This window comes from Lonchura striata, chromosome 4 (assembly GCF_050655825.1).
Source record: "Lonchura striata isolate lonStrDom1 chromosome 4, ASM5065582v1, whole genome shotgun sequence".
In the NCBI taxonomy this organism is placed as follows: domain Eukaryota; kingdom Metazoa; phylum Chordata; class Aves; order Passeriformes; family Estrildidae; genus Lonchura; species Lonchura striata.
In genome coordinates, this window is record NC_140706.1 from 41,358,613 (window position 1) to 41,385,193 (window position 26,581).

Consider the following 26,581-nt stretch of genomic DNA (forward strand, 5'->3'; position numbering starts at 1 on the left):
CTGCCCTGTCGTAAGATTAAATCACCTGGAGACCAAGAATAGATGCCTGACTACATCCACAATACATCCTGAAACCACTTTCCAAAGGTTTGATACTAAATGATCTCACTGCTTTGGCATCAAACACTTTTCTTTTGGTACTGTATCAAAGGAGTTCCAAACAATACCAATGTATCATCAATGCAAGGGGATAAATTTGGCCCCAAAAACCTACAAAGCAGCACAGGTCGTGGAAGTTAAAACCACCTGTCAAAACCATTCTTTTTTCCAAATGATATGTTTTCATTTATCTGAGTTTATTGTAAATGCTTTTATAAAAGGCCTCAGCTTTCATTCTGGTTGATAGCAAAAGCTAAATCTAAGAGTGCACAGTAGTGCCATAACAGTATGAAACATCTTTGATAGGGCAATGTACATTGGTACCAGTGAGTATCAATTTCATGATTCATTAAAAATGTTGAGATGAAGGAAACAGAATTAATAATTTTTGTTTGATTCTCATGCACACCTAGAAGAGAACTGTTTTTATGGACAGAGTGATTTACATACAGCTTTCCAATTGCATCTTGCAGCGCTGTGTATCCATAGGAAACAAGGTCAAGTCCAAAGGGCATGACAGCGTAATAGACAATCTGAAAATACAGAAATGGTATTTAAAACCAGTGTGAGCTGTCAGGTAAGCAGTAGATGGCCATGAGAAAGAAAAAATCACAGGTTTTTGATTTTTGTCTTCTAAAAGAGCAGAAACAAAGTCTAGAAGTTATAATTAGCAGTTTGCAGTGGAGATCTCTCTAGTATAAAATAAGACAATAGAGTTTTAAAGAGGGTTTTATATGCATAGAAGCTCACAAATTAGAGAACTGCTAATACAAGACAAAATACATAGAGGTCATAGAATAACCAAACCAAATGTCTATACAGAACAGAGTCCTGTCTCCAGCATTGGCCAGTGACAGACTTCTAAAGAAGAATATGACACTACAGCAATCTGGAAGTGCTATTTTGCCAGATATCCAACAGCATCCAAAAGTTGCATCTCAAGGGCTTCCCAAACCAGAAGGGATTCTTCACTATATAAGGGACATCAACAGATTTTTTTTGTCTCCAAGAAGTTGTTTTCCTTTCAGCTGCTTTCTGGAATCTAGGTGTCCTGGTTTAACTCAGGACAGTTAAGTTTTTGTCCCTAGTAGCCGGCACAGTGCTGTGCTCTAGATTCTGTATAACATGGACAACACACTGATGCTTCTGGTTATTGCTGAGTAGTGCTTACCCTAAATCAAGGATTTTTCAGTTTCCCATACTCTGCCAGCGAGCAGGTACACAAGGAGATGAGAGGCAGCAGGGAAGGGATGATCACCAGTCAGCAGGTAGTGAGGAATTCTATTTTCCATCACTTGCTTCTCTTGGTTTTATGTCTCTCTGCCCCATCTCTTTTATAACTATTAGTATTAGCATTAATATTTTTATTTTGTTCTATTTTGCTGCAATTTTTAAGGGGTTCTCAAACCACAACTTTTATGGCCTTTATTTTCCTGCTTCTCCTCCCCATGCCATTGAGGCCAGGAGGAAGTGAGCAAATGGTACTTAGTTTCCACCTGGGGTTAGGGTTAGGGTTATGAACCCTGACACCGCATCAAGTTTAATATGCACAGGATCTTGCAGCAAAGAATGCCATAGGTAAGCTGCACACACTCTAATTACACCTTTTTATCTATACTCTGTCTGTCTTATAGTTCTTTCACTGTAAAAGAAGGCAAAAAATCAATGACCATCCATTATCTCTGTGCCATTTGTCATTTAGAGACCTCTATGGCACCACCTCAATTATTTTGCTTTTTCCAGTGTGAAAAGATCAGCCTTACTCAGCTGTTCTATACCTTTGACTGTCCCTGCTTCCCTCCCTACAGCTGGAAGACCAGAATTGCATTCAAGATGTAAGTATAGTATACTTTTATGCACTGGCATAACTTTAATCCCTAATACTTCTACAAATTTTATTCACTTTCTCAAACAGTACTGAGCTATTAGCTGACATTTTCAGAAAACTATCCATTACTACCCAAAGCTAATTTTTTTGGTTGGTAATAACCAACTCTAGATCAATCAGGCTTTATGTGAAGTTAAAGTAATTTTTTCCCTCATGCATAATTTCCAAATTTCCAATTGTTTACATTGAATTTCATCCCATACTCAGTTGCCTAGTCACTGGATTGATTTGTGGTTCTCACTGTTGTCTCTTATCTTTACTATTCTGCATATTTTGGTATCATCAAGTGCACTTGCAAATTCAGAGGTTTTTTTAGGTGGTTTATGTTGAAAAGCACAGAACACAGAATAGATTTCTTTTTTGTGGGAGTCTACTGTTTACTTCCATTGATGTGAGTAGTAGCTATTTATTCCTGCATTCAGTTTCCTAATTCTTAACTATTTGTGCAAGAGCTTTCTCTCATACATATTTTGCCATGGAAGTATTTTGATAATGAGATACTTTCATTTATATGTGATAATATCTCTGTAAACTAGAACCACAAGACATAGAAATTACATATTTTTAAAATGTCATCAAACCACAGTCCCTAAATTAATAATCTAACCTGTGTACATATCATGTAAGAAAATAGTGTGCTATTAAAATAAAGAGTATTTTTAGAATATGACAATAATTTCTAACTTTATTGACTTATTTTTCTTATTTGCACATTTTCAGAGAATAGATTTTCCATCAGAAACACTTCCATTAGTATTTACTCAACATCCATTAATCATTAACCATACCTATTGAGTTCATTTATAAATACCTGCAACCCAGAAAAATATTTGAAAAATATTTCAGTGTTTCATTTAATATTCGTTCTTTCAAAAGGGAAACTTCTTTCATAGCTGGAAGTTATTTTCTACTTTGAAATATTAATTTCTACACACTTCAAAACTACAGAAGCAGCTGAAATGGAAACCAAGACCTTCAGAGAAAGCCAAATGAAATGCTTTGATTGCCCAATGTATTTTCTTTTCTGATCACTGCCAGCAATATTCTTGAGACTAATTTTTCTCATCCTGTTTTGAAATGGGAAAAAAAGAACTCCAGCTCTTTCATATTGTTTCTTCTTCTTTCTATCCATTTCTACTCCAAGAAGAAATAGCTTATGTGAACCTAGCTGCTCAAGTGGTTTCCTCTTAAAGGTAATGTTGCAGTGTATTCAGATTAATTTTTGCATCTATCAGGGCAATATGTTACAGCTCACACCAGAAGAAAATTCTCTTCCTGTTAGGAAATTTAGCCTAATGTATACAAACTATAAACTATAAACTCTCTAGATCTGTAATTCACTATGACCTCCTTTTTAATCAACTAATTTGCCAGTTTAAGTGGATGACTATTTTTGTGTCATTGTGTATACCTTTTATAAACCAAGTCAAACCACCAAAAAAGTGTATGTTAATTGCAATTCAATCAAACAGGAATTTGCAGGCTTCTGAAAAAAATTATATCTGTAAGGTATAGAACTTAATCAGGATTTTTTTTCACAGTACTTTTACAAAACATAAATATTCACAAATTTTATAATTTCTGCTTTCCCTATATATTTAGCAAATAATCATAGTTTACTTTAGTTGCTGTAAAAATTCAAATAGTGTGCAACATATACTGTTTTCCTGAAGGTTGTATTTCAGATATATTATCCTCTCCATTATGTTTCTTGGAACCTAAGAAATTATCAAAATAGTTTAAATTTAGTTAGTTCAGTGTGTTAGCTTAACATGTATATACACATCAAAATTCTCACACTTGCAGTGCTATCAACTAACATGCTTTAAAACACCTTCATCTGATTTCTTTACACACAATTTATTGCAGCATTGTTTAGAAACTGTCTCCTATAAATTTAAATGTTAGTAATCAATTGTATTACATTACTAAGACTAATATAGAATATATACTTCATAGAAAATCACTTTAAAAAACAGTGGAAACCTATAAATAAAATACCTCATGCTGACTAGGACATCTCCATCCCGAAATATAAAAAGGAGGATATTTTCTTGTGTGACATCATGGAAATTTGCATTTTTTTCATTTGCAAAGAATAAATCTGGCTTCCAAAGACACTTAAACATAGTTGGGTCCACTGTCAGTGTATCTGAACCTCTCCAGTCATTGGGCAATTTGAGTCTGGGGTCGTTCCACTTTTGTCTTAGAAAGATGTTGACTCTGTAATCCTGATCAGAAAAATAAACAAATATTAGACTAGCCAAAAGTCGAGCAAAAACCCCACAGAGAAATAAAATCATCCCATTAGACTCAGAAAAGAAAAAAATTATGCCCTGATTTTTCTACCACAAAGACAGCAATCACTATTCAAATTACATGATGACGTTTTATGTTTAACAGACTTTACTACAAACAGATTACATCTCACTCATAGCTTTGAATACAGAAACTTTCTTTAAACAAAGAACCAAATTCCTGCTCCAGAGTAATTTTTGCATTCCCTCGGTAATAGCTCCTGTTACCCAGGCATAGAGAAGAGCATGCAGCAGGGCAGAAAGAGGCCATAGCTTGACTACACTAAATAGCTGCAGGCAGCAGGCATGATATCCCTTCTTTCAGGATATCCTGTGAGTGCCAGTTCCAGATTCCTCTCCATTTGGTTAAGTGGCACACTGATGGCAAAACATCACACTATAAAAGCAGGAAACAGACCAGGTAGCTAATAGATTTTATACTACACACCCCGTCTCAGACCTTCTATCAGTGATCTGGGACTGAGGTAACAGGTATGAAAGGAGGAACTGAATCAGACTCAAAGAGACAAAGTCAAGGCTTTACAGCAGAAATCTCCTTTTGAAATCAGTAGGACTCTGGCTGAAGGAAGGACAGTAGTAGAGCTATGCTCCATGAGAACTTAATTTTGCTTCTGGGAATTGGAGTAGCATGTGTCTCAGGGCAAAATGATATGCTGCACGTGTTCTGTCCTTAGTGAAAGCTGTGTGCATCCAAAGGAAGAATCTGACCTAGAATGTCAGCTATGATTTCTCAGTCTTATCTCTTAAGTATTTTTGTTTTTAACATTTACGTTTAAGCCAGTGCCTCTTTTTTATGTATATGTAAACTAGGCAGATCACATATAGAGAAAGAATAAAGTTGTTGAAAAAAAGTTAAACAAATTAAATAAATGAATAAAACAAATTAATAAAAATTCTGTATGTAAGATTATTTCTATCTCCAGTCTTCCTAGTTGCTTTCTATACCGTGTTTTGTTTTTTTCATAATCTTCTATTAGGTACAAAGCCTCCTGAGACAAAGGCTGTGTCTTTCAGAGCAGTGAAAACACTTCTACTGCTCTACAATTTTACCAAAATGCTAGAAATGTGGGAGTGAAGGTTCTCAACATATTTTTGGTTTGTCAGTGTATTCTGCATATGAACAAATTTTATAAAGTATTTTATTCTACATGTCAATTACTCTTACACATTCTTTGTTGATACAACTGAATTATCTTCTTTTGTACTTACTACATTTGCAATCCAAAGCAGTTGCCATGTTGAGACAGTCATCCTAACTTCAACCAAAAGGAGTCCTCTTGGCTAAGACCTCATGCAGAATAATTTATTCTGTTGCTTTGCTCTGTATATTTAAATACAGTGCCCACTCTCCCATGTCCAGTCTACTAGTCAAATTAGCCCAAGTATTTCTTTATTACACTATGCCATGTAAAATTTTTCCTTACTGCCTTGTAAGGAAAAGCAAAGCATCAAAACTTGTTACATAGTGGGAGTTGGTTTTGGAAAAAGATACACAGTCTGACTCTTATGTATACAAAGACCTATGTTGTCTTGCCAAAGGAAAGAAGAAGGAAAAAAAAATGGCTAATATGAAGTGAATTTGTACTGGAAGGCTCTTATAGAGAAGCTTCATAATTGGAGGGAATTCAGGTCATTATCTCAGAAAGCATCTTTTCAATTATATGTATATAATTGAAATTTTCCCTTACTTGTTTCTTGCTGAAGTTCCCATTCCATATGTACTTCTTCTTTCAGTGAAAAAAATTACTCTAAACCATATGCAATAAATACTGCATACCATACATGCTCACAAGCATTACACTATTGGTTACACTGAATTCAATTTCTCCAAAAACAAGTGCCTTACCCTAATTTTAAACAAAATAAGATGCCTTCTCAAAGCCATAGGCAAATGATAAGCACTATGCAACACTTGCCTTCAGCTTACCCATTCAGTAGAAGGAGATGCTTACATCACTGAAAAGCAGAATACACTGGCAAAATAAGAATTGGAAGTAAGATCAGGTGGATGCTATTTTATTTCCTTCCTTTCTCTATTACAAATGAACTTAAACACCAAATTATCAGATGTTTTGACATTTTAATAACTTGAGTCTGTTTCCATTTAACTCAGAGAAAGAAAAATGCCCTTAATCTAAAATGGGGAGGTTCAGGCCCAAAGTAGAGACATTGACAGGGATACTTGAAGAGGAAGGCCACCACATACTTGAGGCAATACAGAGAATTGAGAAGGAAGAACAGAGATGTCACAATACAAAACTGTAGCTAGCCAGACAACAATGTGCAAAAGGGCTGCTTCTTAGAAAAGCACGCACCCTTACAGCATCTGGCAGCAGTAAAGACTATGATCTGGTAAAAATTTATTTTGAAAGAAGTCTGTAACAAGTCCTCTCAAATTTGCACTATGAATTTTAAGATTCAGTAAGTGTATTACAATAAGGTTGAATAGGGGCTGAAGAAGTAGTCTGCATGGAGCACATAGTCTTCCTGGTGTACATTTTACAAATGTTTTTTAAATTTGCAGAGTGATTGATTCATTAGAGTAAAGGAGAGTCAAACAGCAACTAAAAAGCCTGAAACTAGGGATTGAGGATGGAAGAAATATTCATCAGCATCACAGCTAGGAGGATCTCTCAGGTAGAAGGAAACACAGAAGTATTCTACAGGGTTCTGTTTTCCCATGTAATTCCAACAGAAGGCAAGTTGTTTTCAGGGAGGTTGGGAGGCATTCTAGGAAATATTTCAGAAGTCTAATTAGTGGGCATGTGGCCAGAAAACCACCTCAGGCCAGAAAGCAAGCATAGGCTATACATATCTCTGCAAAATAGAGCGCACAGAAGATCATGAAATACTTACTATATAAACTCCACACATACAAAGAAAGGCAACATAATAGTGCTTCCTTTTAATGAAGTAGAAAATATAATTTTTAAGATTAGAATAAGGAAACAGAATGTTTTTTATAGTTACGAATATTAAAAGGACCTTTCTGTAAGATTTTAAAGTAAAGGAGAAGGAAGAACTGATGTTTTGTTACTTGAGTCAGTGAAGAAAGGCCACACTGCAAGCAAAAACCTTGAACATAGATTCTGTAGACAGAAAGCCAGATCATCATCACAGAAAAAATATTATAGCCCTATGTGTATTTGTACCAGAAACTCTCTATCCCTAGGAATCCTTGACTGGTCATCCAGTTTAAAACTGTTTCTAAATGTGACATAATCACCATATTATACCACAAATCTGCAGTCTGAAAATATGTGTGCAAACTCAGAAGCAGTGTTAACATGGGATCCTTGACAAGTGGTCTAATGATAGAGAAGGAAACAAGCAAGCTACAGGATTCAAGATAAAGGGAGCTTGCTTGAAGGTAACAGCTCTGCATTAGCTCTTCTCCTTTTTATCTGTACAAATTTTGATTCTGTCTGTAGTTCACTAGTTCTTTTGCTTAGTTTTTTTTCCAGGAGACTTGCTTGATAAGTGTGTGGAAACACTGCAATTCTCTCAGGTATTGAACAAAACAACATGAACACTATCCTTTCTAAACACAGAGCAAACATTTGCCCTTCAGATTCTTCAAGGGGCAAAGGCTTGATTAAAGTGATGTAAGATTCTGGGCATAGGACCCAACAAATGGGTACAATCTTGCTTTAAAACAAAGTAACTTCAATTATTTTCTATAAAGAAATTCCCTCCTTTCTTAAATCTAAGTGGACTCTACCTCAGAAGGAGCTAATCTCAACTCTTCTTGAGGCTGAGCCAACTGCATAGCTAAAAATATAATTATCATGGGACCAGAAGGACAGCAAGCAAGGTCTTCTGTCACTGTTACTCTACACATTTGTTTGTTGGGCCTTTTACCATAACCTGTCTTCCAGTCATCTGGCACCCATTGTTACTTTTCCCCACACTTCCATCACACAAAAGAAGGAATCATTGCTTTAGCATGGCTTTATCCTGACACAGATTTTGCAAAAATTAATGAGTTCAATTATTTCAGCCAGCAGTGGCTAGAGAGCAAAGTATCATCACAATAATTCAATGACTGAAAAACTTAGAAGTATATTATTTCAAAAATTTTGATATCACTCCAACCAGTTTAGTAGCTTCTGGTAGTTTTAGAGACAGTCTATAAATCAATACTCCTTGTGATTCTCATCAATGCCAGAGAGAGTAGAGATGCAGCCAGCCACTCTCTTCTCCAACACCAAGGAGCCTTTTCAGCAGTTCTGGTCCTTCCATAAATCTCTCTGTTCTGAACAAAAGAGGCCTCTCTGGTCCTTCACAGACTTGGTGCCTCACCTCCAGGAAATATTTTTCCTGTGATTCAGGAAGTACAAGTCTTTTCCTATTCTAAGCGATCTACTGTCCAGTGTATTACCCAGAACATTTGAAGACAAATACAAACCCATCCCTAAGAGAGAAGTGACTCCTGAATATCCAATGCTCACTGCAGCAGGAATAGTTTTCTAAATAATATGTGGAAGAACAGACTGACTGTTAATTTTGTCAGTGCTTCCTGTATTACATTAAGGTAATCAAGAAGTAATCCAAATGCCACATAAACATGCTTAGCTATCATGGTGATCAGCTAGACATAGAAATCTAAACGAAAGCATAAAATAAAGTAAGGATGGTGTCTGAAGTTCTGAGCTATGGAAGAAAGTATGACTTATTGTACAGCACATCCTAGTAAATTTGTGAGTTATCATATCAGGAAGGCAGAGACAGGAATACATACATGGCTGTAGAGAGCAAACTTTTTTTTTTTTTTTTGAGGGGCTGGGGGTAGCAAATCTCTCACATTCATGTTTTGTTTCTATCTGAATCTGGGTGAATTGCAAAAAAGTCTCTTTAAAAGTCATTTTTTAAAGCATGAAACTAATTTCAGAAACTTAAAAGGGCCATTTGGTCCAACATACTTGATATCTTAAGACACTTATCTCAGTCCTGCCTTCCTGCTCTTCATCCCTGCCCTCTTTAAATTTGAGTATTCTTTTTGTTTCAAAAATAAATCTTGTGGCCTTTTCAGCAAACTTACATTTTTTTGTTTTAGTGTCACTTCCTGATAATGCTGTTAGTTGACTTACTATCATTTGCAATCAAACATAAATCTCTGCTAGCTAAAGAAGCAGAAATTTTTGGCCAAGCTGCTCAAAATTGTTCCAGCCACCATCTATGTTCAACTTGGAGTGGCTATTGAAATTTCATAAGGGTGACATGTAAGCTGGCTCTGAATTTTAAGTGGGCAATTCCAACAACCAAAAAAATGTGTTTTATTGCTTATTAGTGGTATTCTGGTTCATTACTTCTCTGACATTGTGTGTCAGAATGCTGCCTTAGTCACAGAATTTAAAAAAGCAACTTGATTTTAGGAACTGCCTCAATGCTTTAGATGCAGCAGGTCACCAAAGTGATCAGGGAATGCCTCAGAACTTTCACTCAGTGCATGTCTTGCCTGTGGCTTTCCATGTACTGGCACGACACAGTGCACTCCCCTCTTTTTTGCACCAAAGGAAAACCTGATCAGGTCAGGACATCTTCAATATCTAAATGCATTTTTTGCAATAGTTTTGATAGTATTTATTGGAAACACCATGACAAAAAACGATCTGCAATTCCCAAAATACCAGAAAGTGCTTTGCTGAAGCAACTCGTATTTTGAAATTGATTTTATTTCCCAAAGAAACAAAGAAGTCAAAATTGCTATGAGTATTATTTCATCCTGTTATTGACATGTTGAAATTTTCTGGCTGAACTGGAAACATATTTTTATAAACTTCACTCCCCAGTTTATCTTTCCTATACAGAAAATAAACAGCAGTAAGGCAATGGTCATTGATACTCTATTCCTTTACTACTGCTTCTTGTATTCTATCACAGTTTATTTCCATCTTCAGATCCACACAAAATAAAGAGCCTATACATTTTATCCTTATGCATGTCATTTCTTTTACTCTGTTATACCGTCTTAGTGGTTTGTTTTTTTTTTTTTTTGAATAAGCAACCTATGTAATAACTCTCAGGAAGATCTTCAACTCATGCTGCCAAATGGGTTCTTCCAATTAATTTAATAACTTATGGAAATTAGTCTATCTCTTGCGTCTTAGAAACCAAGGATTTCCTTTCATATAAATCCAATTCTAAAGCTACAATCATCTGTGGACACATATAGAGTAAAATACATTAATAGGTTTAGGTCTATGGCACAAAGCACAATCAGTCAGTCACTAACTCCCCCATTAACTTAATTCTCACGGTCTGCAACCACAAAAAATATTTCTATTTCTATAGTTCATAATCCTCAGTCTGAAGTTTAATTTAGTAAGAAAATCTCCATGTATACTACATGAATTTAATTTCACTCTTACCATTGTTGTCTCTTGAATAGAACCAAAGCTGTTAATGAAGATGTTAACTGCAACATCTACTGGAATTCCTTTAAAAAAAAAATAAAATTCTAGTGAGCTACACAATCCAGTAAAGGTACATTATCCTTCATTTAAAGCTCCTTTATACTGGTACCACAATGTCACAATGTAATCAAAGTCAATAGAAATCACTAAACCTCTTTTTAACCTAGTGATAAGAAAAATGGAAAAATAAAAATCCTTAGTCAATAGAGCTAATCTTACAGAATACCATTGACCATATATCTAAATTTTTAGTGTTTGAATTCCACGATTTTCCGTTATCTCAGAATGAATAAGCCAGTATTACTTTTGCACACAGTGTAATGGATAGAGGCAATTCATATTTCTAACAGGAGACACTTTTAACTGTCAAGGTCATAATGACAATCTATCATCCTGAATTACCTGTTTATGATTTACGATGAGCTATTTCCTTATGCTTTAAGAGGATACCTTTCTGTGCAAGTAAAGTAAATAAGTCTTTACCTGACTGTAAAGTATGAATACAAGAAGGTAAAAATTATTGCATGCATTTTTCACAGCTATCTAGCCTTGGTATGAAAGAGTTGAAAAGCTGCTCAATTTTACAATGGTTACCAATTAGCCAAGAAAAAGTTCTAGAAGTCAGCAGCTGTGAAGATATTAAGATGGCCTTGATTTTGTTCTCTTTTCCACAGCCAGGATTCCTTTAGTTGAAGAGGGATGGTATGACAGCTGCTACATCTGCCCTCTGTCACCCTGTGGGAATTGATTGGCAGTAATTTAATCTGGTGTTAACAGAGTTATCACAGAGCAAGAAGTGGCCTGATAGTGGAGAGAACTAATTATGGACCACTACTTTTATTTAGTATCTCTGTGGTGTGAGTGTCACGATGTCCACTAGATGCAGGTATATCATTTACATTGTTAATACTCAGTGGATTTCTTCCTACTTTCAGCAACAAAAGAGATATAAGAATATATGAATACTGTTTTGACAGACTAAGCAAATACAGTACAAAGTAATATATGTTTCTTCCAATACCATGTTTGTCTGCATAACATGTTTTTATGTACATTAATACATAAATTCAAACTCATTCTCTTGGTCACCAGAAATTTTGAAGATAAAATTTCACTTTTTCAGTTAAACTTTGTTTGGTTTTGTTTGGTTTGGTTTTTAATCAGACTATTCAAATGTCATGTTTTTGGTTATGTAATAAGCACAATACTTCTTTTAATGCCTGATGCATGTGACAGACCACCCATCACATCACTAGTAGCCAAGAGTATACTCTCTCTTCCAGATTTGAATAGGATGTGCCATCCAAGAAAATCACTCATGTGTGAGGAACATTTTAACATGGGCAAACCACTTGTCAGAAAATGTTCTTTTTCTTCCAACTCCCTCTGAGTTAACATTACATGTCCTCCCTTTCCCTTCTGTCTTGATTCTTACCAGACTGCCAGAAGGGTTATCAAAAATATAAATAAATCTGCACCATGCTTTGTGATTACAAGCTGATTATGCTGAAGAACAGGTAGAGTAGAGGCTGGACATTTATTCCTTGTGACAAGACTCAGTGCTCAAAACATGTAAATATGGTTCTACAGATAATAAGAAAGAAGCAGTACACTTGCTGAGAACTGAGTTTAATATGTTTATAAAACTGTTAAATAGAACTGATAGCCTCTTCAAAAGCACAATAAACATTTAAGATTTCCAAATTTTTTCATGCTAGTGATATTAATGTTAAAATATCTCTTAATGCTCATATAATTATAAGAGGAATTTTAAAATGAAAGAGCTGTTTTATGAAAACTGTATTGCCTATATGTAATAAAATTGTCTACATCTTTTTTCAGAAGGTAAATAACCTAATTCCTGAAAAGTCTAATTTACAGCTTAACTTGTGCGAATTCTTAGAGGTTTTGCAGAGAATTCGTATTTCAACTTTTTCTGCACATGTAAGGATTCACACATAGACACAGAAGAATCCTGCAACATCTGTCTACCAGGGAGATGTTTAAATGTCAGAAAATGTGTTTCAATGCATTACCTATATGAATTCCTGAAGTGTGTAAGCTTTATAACTAAAATATCTTTAAAGGACTTAATAATTGTATAGTTTGCTAATAGTGATACCGCTGACCCTAACTTTTTATAGTCATCTTAAAGGATGTCTGTAGAGAAATCTGGTGGTTTAAAATGCTGTAAAGCAGAGTCTAACTAAAATGTAGGGATAAAAACGTATTTTTAAAACTTATTCTGTAAATTCTATTTCTATACTTAAAAAGTCTTTTATAAAATAAGGCCAATAGTAATAAAGCATCACATACTTTTACGATAATGAAATCCTAACTATTATCTTTCAGCTCAAAAGGATAAATATCTTCTGCAGTTTCACACAATCTAGGGAGGCTTCCATTAGAAAAAAAAAACAACAAAATTTAGCTTGTATTATATCTGCACAATTTTTCTCTTTGTGAAAAAAGTTAAAATCCAAAGATTAAAAAAAAAGGCTGAAACATCTAACAAACCTTTGAAATTAGGCCTTATCCTGGGATCATAGCTGAGCAACAGTCTGTTCAAGATATTGCTGGTAGAATTAGCAGGTACTCTTGCAAGGTCTTCAGCTGATTGCTGCCTGTAAAAAAAAGTTCATTAGTTACTACCAAGACAGAAACAATTGCATGTTTAAACTGAAGTGATTTTAAAGTAGTGCCATAAATGCCATTTCACAAGCAAAAAATGTTAACTCTTAACTGTAAACTTGGAAGCAAATATACTGCAATTCAGTAATTGTTCCCTTCCCTCCTAAGAAAAATATTCAGAGGGACATGATTTTTTCATCAGTAAAAGCAACCACCTGAACTATTTTAAGTGACTGTCAGATTAGGAACCTTAGTAAATTGACAGCCACTTTGTAGGTGCCAAACCATGCAGAGGCTTTTGGCAGTCTTCTGCTCTCACATGCCAGCTATTCCACCTAGAACTGGAGGATTGCATAATCTCTTTGTCAAGTGCTAATAAAAGCTTTACTACAGAAAACAAGGCCTTGGACTCTCTGCTTTTACAGGGGGAATTTAAACATCTACTTTATCTTGCCATTATTATGCTGAGTGTTAACTGAAAACTATTGGTGCAATCAAAAAGAAACTGAGACAGGTAAATGTAACTACAGGAATACATGAAATTGAGTGTAATGAAAAGAAATATGGGTGCATCAGTGCACTCCCCAGATATTTTAAACACCAAGAGGCTCATAATGCATTTGTATGTTTCCAGAACCTGTTCAGTGACAATATTTCAAGTTTTGAATTATGTCTCATAATCACTTTTCCATCCCTTTTATGATTACTTTTCTGTCTTTCTGTCATTATAATCCAGTAACCAGGATGACATGTAAAGATAAGAAAAACACCCTACGTAGGTATAATTCATATGCATCAACATTATCTCCTCTTGCAAACCAATGTACAAATGTATTTTAAAAACTGATCAAGTTTATTTCCTTAATGTTTTCCATAATCAGCATCAGCTGCTGTTGCCTTCTTTACCCTGTAATTTCTTTTTTTCATTATTCTTTCTCATACCAATGTCAGCTTGACAGACCTACAGGTTATTCTATATAACATATCAGGGTTTTTTTATTCTTCTCATTCTTCAGTTTCCTTCATGTCTTCTGGGATTTCTGCCTTATTCAAACATTTTTGAAGAAAATATTAACTCTACAGAAGTCTTTTGGCCGGTTTAAGAAAAAAAAAAAAAGCAACATTAATGTATTAGACTTCCTGATTTTAAAATGTCCAATTATGGTAGCTTCTGTTCAGCATTGCCCTTATTGATTACTGGGAAATTAATTAATTAATAAATGTCAGCATAACATGACATCAGTATTTGATCGAAAACTGGAGATGAGAACAGATCCTAGCCCTTGAAGACCTTTTATTAGTAATTTCACCTGTAAGAACAACAGGTTTAACTCAAACCATACAGGAAAAGGGAATCAGATCTGCTGACTTGGTAGCACTCACTGTGCCTTCCCAAAGAGATTTAATCTTCCCAGTTAACATTTAACAACTAAAACATTTGTAAATAAAACTTTGAAGGAGTTCCCTATTATTAAAAAATATGTCAACCATTTATGAAAACATAAATGTGATTTATTTTATCATAGTCTCCTGGATACCCATTGAGCATTTTATCATTCAGGAAAAAATAGTAAGATTCTGTTTTCTTTGTTGTATTCAGGATATTTCTGAAATATAAAGCTACATATCTGCTTAGCTATTTTCTTGTATTTGCTTGATATTATAAAGGAGGAAAAAATTATGGCAATAAAATGTCACTAAATCCTCCTTGAAATTTTGACAATTAAACAGTAATTAGCAGGATAAGCATGCATTCCAAAAACTACATAGAGATGTACCTACCAATAAATATGTATCCAGGAGGATATCTTAAACTATAACACACAGGAAGAGAAAAGAATTGTGGAATAGCATTAAGTGGCTGCAGTATATAATTCCCCATCCACCTCTTGAAGTAAACACACTAAAACCTCTGTGATCTGCAATAACCACATAGGTGAACTAATTGTTCCAGCAGAACTTCTCCAGAGATGATTGGTCTTCTAATAGAACAAGGAAGCATTTACTTTTAGCAACATATGTTACCTTCCTGTTATGTACACAGATCTGTATGTTCTGTATACAATAATCCTCTGCTAATTTAATATTAGAGCAATAAAAAAAGGAATAGGTGTTCTAGCTCCTTTCCTAATAATTGACAAATTCTCTTTCAAACAATCCTCCCAGGGCTGAGTTTGTAAGTTTTTATATTTTACTTAGAACTATGCAAAAGAATTAGTTTATTTCCTCATTTGGTCAGGCAGCTGGATTAGATGATCATTGTAGGTCCCTTCCAGATGAAATGTTCCATTCTATTCTATTCTATTCTATTCTATTCTATTCTATTCTATTCTATTCCAGTTCTGTAATTTTTGAGATATGTTTGGTTTTCAATGATGACCTTTATCAATGAAGAGATTGCTACAGGAATATCATAAACCAGCTTTGTATGTCTTTTTTGCTGTTACCATTAGTTGGAAAAAAGGAAAACAAAAGATAAAGATTACATTCCATTTTCTAGAAAGAGCAATTCAGAAAAAAAGTTCATTTAGCTATTAAAAAGGCAAGCAAACACTCTGTATGCTGCATTTCATCTGATACAGAAAGGTTTATGTCATTGTTTCCTTGCAAGTCACACATATTATCAGCTAAAACATCTACATCAGATGTCTACAAAAACTCATTAATAAAAGAATCTCCTTAATATTAATAACAAGATTTCTTTCTGAATTATGTATGTCCAGTATAATGAAATATGAAAACAAATCCAAGAAACAACTAATGAACAAACTTAAATACTTTTTTATTTTTGTCATGGGTTATACAAAGAAGTTCATTAAATAGTGAAAACAGTAAACTGAACCACATGGAATAAATGAAATACAGATGCTCATAAAAAGCAATGAGGAAAAGACAAGAAAAGTTTGAGAAATTAAATAAGTGAGCAACAAACAACAAAAGAAAGCCAAATATTGCTGACGGGTTTATTTGTCTCTTCAAGTAAGAGGAATAAAGTGGTAGTTTTGTGAGATCTGAGCTGCACTGCAGAAGTATATTAATACAAATATCCGTTCAGGCTGTTTGTTCAAAAGCCATCCAAAAATTGGGCAAAGGAGACTTATTGCACTGGGAAGACAGTGATGGGAAGAACAAGTGCAATATAGCTCGTGGGTAAAGAACACCACAATCTCATCTTCCACAAGTCATCAGGTTGTGTTTTGGACTTATACTAGTGTATAGGTGCATTTGTCCTTGCTTATCTAAAAACCAAGTGAAATACAATGACAATGGCTGGTTTGAGTTAGGAGGACAAGCACTGAGATTCAGTAATTGCTACTTTTAAAGGTCACTTTGAATGAAGTGGTTGAAATAGCTACTGGGGAAAAAAAAAAGCTCTGCTGAATATCAGTCATATTTTCACTGTGGTTCTTTTACAGCATGTTGTCATTAAACTACCATCATTGAACAGCACACAAGGAAATTTCACCACAATGACTGGATTTCCTTCTGAGAGCCTTGCTGACCAAAATGCCTAAATTTCACCTGCAAATTAGTTCATCAGATGTGTTCCTTGGGGTAAGTTAAAAAGTTAAGGACATTTTTTGAGTGACAGATGAGCAAAAAGACCTAATGAAACAGTTAATGGGATGTGTTAGGTGCTTGGTTAAAGAAGCTGGGACTATTAATGTGAGACATTTACCTACAGCCACAACAACCCCAGCTTAATTGGCCATTATGGAATGAATTAATGAGAGGCATATTTGTATATCACATAAGACAAAAAGGATTTGAGCTGAGATCTGCCTTTCTAGAAGAATCTTATTTCCGTATGCTGAAGGCTGAATCACACAAAACAACACACCAACTGAGAAATTATTTACCATTTTTTCTAGTTCAGCCTACAATTTTCCTACTTGTAAAAAGCTGGTAACTTCGATTTCCACCAGTTGCAGCACGCATTTTAATTATAATGCATTTATTTCAACCTGTGTTGAATGCATGTGGAGCAGATGGAAAGCATTAAGAAACAAGAATGTAGCACTCTTCACAGTAATGATTTCTAAGTAAAATACAGTTAATACCAAAGGATAAGACAACAGAAGCCTCATAGATGCAATGAAGAAAATTTAAAAGGAAGTAATTGTAAAGATAGAACTTCCCCTAGGAAAAATTTTACCTAAGTAACAATTAAAAAAGCCCACACAACCAACATACAAAATACTCAAACTCAAAGTGATTTTTTCTGTATCTGAATAAATGAAATGGAAAACAACCAGTATCCTTGTATACACAGAAGAATCCAGAGAGAAAAGAAAGTATAGATAGTTTTTTGCTATAACATCCTGTCTGAAATGCCTGGTCTTTCAGAGGTTACATCTGGTATCCCTGATGAATCAAATAATTGCTTTACATACTGTATTTCACAGGACATGCAGTAAGGTGTTCATCTCTTCCACAGCAGCTCTACACATTTTATCACTGCCTTTGAAGATCATGATCAACATTTTAAGTTGATGGCAACAGGCAATTATTTTCATAATTCACTAATCAATGCAAAATTTTAGATAAGCAGATATGCATGACAAAAGGAAGTATGTATTATTGTTGGTTTGAAATTTATATAGCTTTACATTTGTCTTAGGCAAATGTGTCAGAAGACATTGTATCTCCATAGGTCATCATGGCATTTATTCTCTCAGAGCTCACTGAAGTTACAAGGAGTCCTTTCCACATGCAGTGCTACAGGAGGAAATAATATAAACAATATTCTACACAAACAGGAAGGAAAGCTTTTTCATAGTTCTAGATTACTGACAGGTAAAAATATGTACTCTAACTCACACTGTTATCTCCAGTAAAATTTCATATATGATGCTGAAACCACAGATTTCAGTGCAGTTTATTTAATCTACATGATGGAAACTGGCATTTTTGTCATATAACATGGCTGTGTACATGTGAGAAAGGTAAAAATAAGTTTTGGGAAACATAATATCTATTATCTCACCATATATTTAAGTAAAATTTTCCTGATATAAACTATCAGTGTTCTGATTTACAGGAATTTGATTTTTTGAGTGCAATAACTCTAAGCATAAGAAAGGTTAATACATATCAATGACATACTATATAACTCTTCTGAGTAATCTCTCTGATCTCTAGTAGGTTTAATAGCTACATTTTCAAACGGTGCAAGGTGACACATCTATTCCTAAAAAGATTAATTACGCCAATAAGAAGTGGTATTACTAATTACACTAAAACTATGGAACTCTGAGTCACCATTTACATGTCTTCATGAATGCAGTTGATAGCTAAACACCTAAAATGAGATATGTAGCTTCAGTACTGAAATTTGGAGGTAGTGCAGTGCAGTGAAAAAAAGAGAAAGGTTCCTTCATAGCTAATTTTGAAACATTAACCCAGATTAGGCACCCTGAATTTTGAACTATGAGTTGAGGCGGTGTAACAGCTCATCTTTCATCTCATGTTGTAGACAGACCAAAGAGAATAGTGTCCTAACGTGGACACGCAGACAACCTTCCTGCAGTTAGGTAGTGTCAATAGCTGTTAGTGTCACTGCTTCAGTCCTTGTCTTGAAGAAACCTCTTAAGCCTCTTAAATTTGATTTCATAATTCAACATTCCCAGGGTTAGACACCTTAAGGAGTGTTTATATGGGACTCTGAAGTGCCTTACTATTCACTAAACTTGAGAAAAACAAGTTGGTTCATCTGCCTGCCACAGATCTGACTGCCCCCTAACCAACAGAACCAGGTTAGCACAGTATTTCACTCAGCCTGAACTACTACTGTTCTTAGTAATGTTTTTTGGTTTTGTTGGTTTTTTTTTCTAAAGTTAGCTTGCTTGTTCCTAGCTTAGGCATCTCTGCATTCCCCCAAAGTCACCACCTGCGACCCTTGTGCATAATGAGTGTCTTGTGGTGTCTTGATATAGCACACAGATGTATAACAGGATAATTATCAAAATGTTTCGGCAACAGTTTTGAAGTAATTTATCTACATCAGTTCCATACCCCAGTATTTTTTTTCCAAATACTGCAAGTATGAAGACAATAGAAGGTAAAATCTAACTACCTGCATGGTGGTATAAATGGTGGTATAAGAGGAAAGCATAAGCTGAGATACATTCTGCATAATTTGCCTTGACAACAGAATTAAGACCTATGGTTTTCCTTGGGCTTAGGTAAAGGTGGTGCAATTCAACCCATAGATCCAAATTTTTTCTTAATCTGGAGGCTGCATATGACATACACAGTCTGTAATGTTTACACACAATTTGAGTGTCTCATCACTCTGGTGTTCAGAACGGAGCAAACATTGCTCACTGAGAGGGAAAGTTACTGAACGAGAACCAGTCTATCATGCTTAACTACTGTTTTACAAGACAGGTTAGGTTTTGCTTTACAGCTTTATCTTTTACTGCCCATCACCATTGGCAGTGATTTAACTATTTAACCATTTTGAAAACAAATTCTCAAACATTCCAGAATGTGGCCCTCTCTGTCTGGGATTACAGCTTTCCATGAGAGTTACATGATACAGAATAATAAAAGCATTGACTAACTGCTGTTACTACAGGGCAGAAGAATTTTTATAGGAACAAGACCTGGGCTCTGCAAAGTACTTATCATTGGAATGACTGTCAGATGTATCTTCTTCCACAACCAAATTCAGGCTTTCCTTTCAACTTCATCCCACCTCCTTCCACAAAGTGTATAAACCCTTCCACCATACCTACAAATAAAAATGTTCACAGACTATCAACAGTGTTTTCTAGATGATGAGAATGAAGAGAGACATGATGCCACTTTCCCACCATTTACAATTTGGGGTTGATCATCTACTACAGATAGAGAGGTGATGTCTACCCAAACACTTGATAAAAAAGTTACAGTTCATGGAGAAGTGGAGAGGACCCACAGTATAAAATATATTTTAAACTTTTACTTTAGTCTGAATAGGAAGTGCATGTCAGAAGCTTAAAATTAACCAAGAGAAATTTGAGGACAGAGTTAAATACAACTCTGCTTTAAACACATCAAAGCCTTTTTTCCCTAGTTCCACTGTCTTTTGTTGTTGCTTTTTAAAAGAAGCTGTTTATTGAACCTTCGCATCTGTGACCTTTCTAAGCTTCTGCCCTGGCAGATGGCACAAGCCATGTTTTCTGGAGGGCTTAGAGGGCCATTTCACAGTTTCTGAAGTAGCTGATATGCTTTATTCAATAGAAACCAAATATGATTTGTACTCCTGCTTTGTGCATAAAAAAAGTCTCTGTAGATATTATACAGTATTTAGTAAATCATCTAGTGGCATATAAATCTTCATGTGGACAAATGCATAAAGGTGAAGAAGGGTGCTGTTTTCAAAGCACAGTCCTGCTATCCAGATGAAAGGATGAGATTTAGCGACTGAGGTTTTGCTCTCAGCATTGCTGTGGCATTAGGGACGCTGAGAGATCTTCAGAAGTGAATGCTGCGCAAGTGAACAGCTGAGTCATCCTAAACTATAACTAACAGGGATAGCTGTGATGATGACCATAGTCATTAATGGTTTTGTTAGCTGCTGTGTGACACTCTTACTTATTCATTCCTTCTCTTAACTCTGTAATAACCAAACTTCCCTTTCCTTATAATTTCATTTGTCAAGAGATCTTGCGAGTAGTTTTAAGTAGAGACCTTCCAGACTGCTAAGGATTATGGAGATAACAGCAGCAGCTCAAACACCATAAAATACCTGAAATGTTTATTACGGTGTAACAAAAGGAAAAATATTTTTCAGCAGTGCTCTAAGTCACAGCTAACTGTCCCACGTTTAAGAGAAGCAAGGTATTACGAGGAATTATGAATAAGAACTAAGCAGCAAAAGTCATGCAAATATGGGCAGTCTGTGAGTAGGAAAGAGATTGAGTAATTTAACCAATCTGCAGCTGTAAAAAAATCTTCTGTATTAAGTATATGAAATTTAAAAATAAGCTTTGTAAACAGTAAAACTCTTTTTTTTTTCCTAAAGGGGTGGGGCCTGATTTTTAAAAAACAATATTTTCCATGGAAACAAAAGGCAGATGTTCTGTTACTAAAGCTTTGTATTTCATTGCACTTTGTATCTGTGGAAGCCAGTTTCTCAGATTTATGGTGCAAAACTCTCTATTACAACATTTTAGGTCCAATATGTCAATTTCTTTGTTAATCAACAAAGATTCAGGAATCAGACAGAAGTATAATTATTCTGTTTCACTTGCAAAGCCTGAGGTAAGAAGGAAAATGATCTAATTGTAAGATGTGGAATCTTACATCTGTTCTGACAAAGCATTAAATCAAAGTAAGAACCAAATAATTAAGCATCAGCTTCAAGAAACCCTTCAATAAAAACCTGGAAACAACAGTTTCAGGAATAAATTAAAATAAGATGGCAAATCAGGCCACTATCACACAATGCACTGAGAAGCACAGCATCATGAATAATCACCAGGGTTTGCTCTAAGATTCAAAATAGAATTTTCCTAATTTAAGGAAGCAAATATCTGTTTATGAGAAAATAATGAACTTTTTACGGGGTTTCTAATCAGCTTGTTTTCATCTTATCCTAATAGTAGTTAATTTCATGCCAGAGGGGCACATTTGGCAAAAGGCTTGTATTCTGGAGAGCCATAAAAGAAAAGTTCAAGTATGCTAAATTTTTATCCAAACAAATTTATTATAAAGTCCCACTAGTCTTGTAGCCAACCATTTCTTAACATCAAATTAAGGAACGCAGGCAGTAAGATGAGATTCAATATAAGTTATTCCTAAATAATGATTTGCATAGATTTGAATTTCATTATAAAGTATTTCTGTTCTCTTGAAGAACTAAAATTTAGCATTTCATATGTTGCAAGGAGACAAAAGGCAATAATTTGTTACAATTAAGGTTTAAATTTTATTACACTAGTAACCAATGCAAATTGAAGGTGGATTAAGAGTTTAACTTATAAATGTGCATTTACATTAGGAATTTGCACCATTCAATTTTATAAATTATGCAAAATTTTAATTTTTTATTTAAAAAAATAAAATGCATTATTCTAAAATATTTCTTTCACGATTACTAGGAATTTCTTCATTTAGACACTTTCTTGAGTAGTTTTAGTCAACCCTTACAGTGTCACTTGATTCCCTCTCCACTGCACTGTGTTTTGGTTTGATTCTAAGGAAAGATTTTTTTTCTTTTTTCACAAAGAAAAAATTACTGCTAGTAATCAACCTCTTTTACAACACAGCGTGCCACCAAATCAAGAAGTTTTGTGAAAGATCATTTTAAAAAATGATGATCATTGGAAGTTTGCCAACAGCAGCCTTAGTTAAGAGAGCATTGGGCAATTTCTCTGCCAGATAGAGTTGATTTTCATTGCTCATTCACATGACAGGTCTTCTAGATGCCAGCCACAGAAACAGCAACCCCACTATTGCAACTGGCTGTCTCTCAAGCTGTGAACTTCAGCCAAGTGAGATATAGACAATTTGGTCATTATTCAGGAGATCAAACAGGACTCATTACTATAGCAAGTCTGGTCAGCAACAATGGATCAAAAAGTACTGGATTCACCAGTAATTTTGCAGATAGGTTCAACTGGAAAAGTATCACTTTGAAAACGATAGCATGTATTGGTGTAGTATTGGCAAGTGTATTGGTGACAAATGACGCCATATTTAATGGTACCAAGAAATACAGGGCTTAAAATAAAAACAAACAAGAAAAATCCACTCACAAAGATGAAATGACATTGCTGTTTTGAATTCTACTAAGACTTAGTCAAGAACAGGGGGAAATGCTGGGTATTTAAACAAGACCATGGAAGACATGGATTCAGTTCCCAGCTGCCTAACTCACTTTCCAAGGGCTTTGTTCTGATGTCTGTCCTGGGAACCCTGATATTTCTCTCCTTGCTATAAACTCTCACAGTAGCTCAGACCAAAAGCCTCATCCAGAACTCAACTCCATTTTAAAAGGGGAAAAATGGGTAGGGGTCATTTCAGATGAGTCATGATCACATTTGAGACATAACTTAAGGTATTCAAATCTAATGACAAATAACATTTTTTAGATTTGATATTAAAAAAAGAGAAGGAAGACATGCACCATATGTAGAAACATTCTAAAATTTGAGGTTACAAATAAACATCATTGTTAATATTTGAAAAGAATGGAAACTTTAAAAAGTATTACTTGAACAATGCTTCTGTCTGATTATTCCACTTTTACTTTGTTCTTTGGAAAAAGTTGATAAATAGCCAGTCTAACATTCTGTACCTCTTCTTTTATGGTTGAAGAAGAAATACGTTTTAACTTTGTCTAAACAATTTTATTTCAGTCATAGTAATTTTCTACACTTAATGGCAATTTATGGTAATCCATCAATCTTTTTCTCAGATATTTACAACATAACACTAAAAAATTAGCAAGGTTGGCCAAGAAAATTCTAAAAATAGCACTCACAAATAAAATCTTGTCTTATGGATCACAATGTAAAGTGTGGTAGGCATTAGATAGTGGAGTATTTTTAACATCAAGTAATCATAGGTGTCCAGATCACATCCTCTATTCAACTGGGCAATCACAGATTATAATTTCCTGTATTTTTACAGGCAGACTATTCCATAAGGGCATACTTTATAGCAACAATCAATATACCTCCATAAGAGTTATAGTACTGTACATGATTGATGAAAGATGATGAAGACCTTAGTCTTATTCAACATGCAAGAATATCTGTAGGACAAGCCTTCTCTTACAGAACTAACTAACCAGAAGCTAAAATTCATCATGACAGTTTTGCACCCTCCTTGCTTTCCCCAGTACACCTGCAACATGATGCTAGACAGCACAGTGCTATGGGACCATGCTACTGTGTCCCCATAAATAGCAAAGCTCTGGGTTGAAATCCAACACAAGGAAAGGAACAATTACTGTGGCTGAGATTTTCTCTTGCACTAAAATAGACTTGCTGCAGAAGGAACACAATGACAGAACTTAGCTACAATGCTGGTCAAACTCATTCCCACCACAGACCCCATCCTTTCAGCAGAAAGCACCACCTTCTACTTCAATTGACACATGATTTCCACTGTTAAAAACAGGGCATGATCACCATCATAAAAAAGCACAAAAGAAAGCAGGAACATACGATGGACATAGATACTGCTTCTTTTTCCCTTTTCCTTTCTTTGAAGACTTCTCTTTGGAATAAGCTTCTTCAATCCATAAAGAGAATGAGATGAAACATAAAATCGCTGGTAAGAACTTCATCTTGAAGATTACGCTTCAGAGAAATCTTCAGTCTGTGGTAAGAGAAAGCAGCTTATGTTAGTAGGGCTGGATATGGTAAAAGGAAATACATACCTGCAAAAAGTAAACAAATGCTTTATGGAAGTTGGGTTTTTTGCTGGCCTTCATCGTCCTGAGACAGAGAATGTATTCACATGTAACCCTGACATGAAACTGACTTAGGTAATTTCCAGAGAGTCAAGTAGCTTCCCAAAGTTGAAAGGGACAGTGAGGAACAGATTTAAATGCAGGTTTGCTTCAGTTTGTTTGAGAAATGTGATGTCTTTCAAAGACTGCCTAACCAAAAATATTCAGAAGCTCGGGAAGGGGTTCCTCACCAGAAATGTATCAACTACATTAAATACAATGTCAACCAGTCATGTAGCAAGGCGAAGAACTGCAAGCTCTCTGTGACCTTGCACAGATAAAATAACAATCATTTCAACACCGGCTATGAGAAGAGGTTATAAATATAATTTTATGGAAAGAATTTAAACACAGTAATTTTGCATGAAGCATTTCCACTGCAGAGCAAGCACTGACAGGGCCTTGCAAAGATGACTAAACACAACCCGCAATACTATGTTTTATTGCATCGTGCTCAGCTTAATACTTAAACTTCTCTGGGGCAAAAGCACGTACCCCAAAGGCCAGAGGCCAGGAGATGAGTTTGTGTCTGGCCAGAGGCAGCCCTACCTGCCCCTGGCCACAGCACTGCGGCACCCAAGGCATTTTCCATTTGTTTGCCATCCTACAGAAAATTCCCAAGCATTTCCTTGGGCCAACAGAAATCTCGCAGATGCCTCAGAACCTACTGCTTTTTCCACTTTTATTTACTAGGATTTTTCTCCCGCACTGGTTTCAAAGAGCTGTGCATCTCTCTCTTCTCCTTCACCTCCGGGAGGCACCGAGATGCTTCAGCTCCCCCTTCCCCGGGAGCCGCAGCATCGCCACCCGCCCCTGCCCGGCCGGGAAAGGTCTCGGGTCTACCCCACGCCGCCGCCGGCCCCTCGCCCGGCCCGCCGGCGCTCGGCCTCCCGGCACCGGGAAGGGAGCGGCCTGAGCGCCGCCGGCAGCGGGAGGACGAGAGGAGCGGGGAGCACCCCGGGCCGTGCCCAGCGCCGCCCGCCGCCGCCCCGCCGGCGCTGGCCGAGGTGCTGACGGGGCTCGGCCGTGCCCCCGGCGGAACGGGGCCCCGGCCGGGCCCGCGATCCCCGCCCGCCCCGCCGGGGGCGCGGGCCCCGCCGCACACGCGGCCCCGCCGCGGCCGCGCCCCGCGCCCCGCGCTCACCGCCGGACGCTGCGATCCCCCCGCGCTCAGCGGCGGCGGCGGCCCGGCAGCGGGCGGGCCATGGCGCGGCCCGGCCGCAGCGACAGCGCGGCTCCTCCGGCGGCGGAGCGAGCCCTACCTCCGGCGGTGCCTCCGCGGCCAGTGAGCATGTGCGGCGCCGCGGCGCTCCCCGGCCGGCACGTCCCGGAGCCCGCCCATACCCGGGCACCGCGCGCCGGGAGGGGCAGCGGGCCCGGCTCCCCGACCCCCGCCCTCCCGCCGCTGGACGCGGGGACCGGCGGGGCGGCGGGAGGTGGAGCACGGGGCGGTGGAGCGAAGCATCCTCTGGTCTCTGGCGGGAGTTGGCACGACCAGGAGAATATTAGCAGAGAGGGACTGAGTAGGATGAGAGGAAGAGGCAGTGCAGTCTTGCGCAGGTTAGCGGAATGGCGGATCAATGGGCCGAGGCCCATTGTATCAGGTTCAACAAGGCCAAGTGCGGCATCCTGCCCTTTGGTCACAACAACCCCATGCAGGGCTACAGGCTGGGGGAGAGTGACTGCAGGGCTGCCCAAAGGGCTCTGCTGATCAACAGCACCTGAACATGGGCCAGCCTGTGCCCAGGTGGCCAAGAAGGCCAGTAGCATCCTGGCCTGG

The 26,581-nt window shown here is 36.8% G+C and overlaps 1 protein-coding gene across 2 annotated transcripts in view; it reads right to left on the reverse strand.

The window, feature by feature from the left end:
- GLRB (glycine receptor beta) overlaps window positions 1-26,213 on the reverse strand; it is a 59,804-nt gene extending 33,591 nt beyond the window's left edge. The window contains exons 1-6 of one of the 2 annotated variants that reach the window (XM_021539575.4): window positions 26,064-26,213; window positions 24,515-24,668; window positions 13,239-13,345; window positions 10,677-10,744; window positions 3,989-4,218; window positions 550-632 (exon numbers count right to left, since the gene is read on the reverse strand). In XM_021539575.4, the coding sequence (XP_021395250.1) occupies window positions 550-632; window positions 3,989-4,218; window positions 10,677-10,744; window positions 13,239-13,345; window positions 24,515-24,636 (610 nt within the window). In that variant the 5' untranslated portion in view covers window positions 24,637-24,668; window positions 26,064-26,213. Of the gene's footprint in view, window positions 1-549; window positions 633-3,988; window positions 4,219-10,676; window positions 10,745-13,238; window positions 13,346-24,514; window positions 24,669-25,945 lie in introns of both variants that reach the window. The other variant, XM_021539574.4, reaches the window with a different exon arrangement.
- Between the last annotated feature and the right edge of the window lie 368 nt (window positions 26,214-26,581).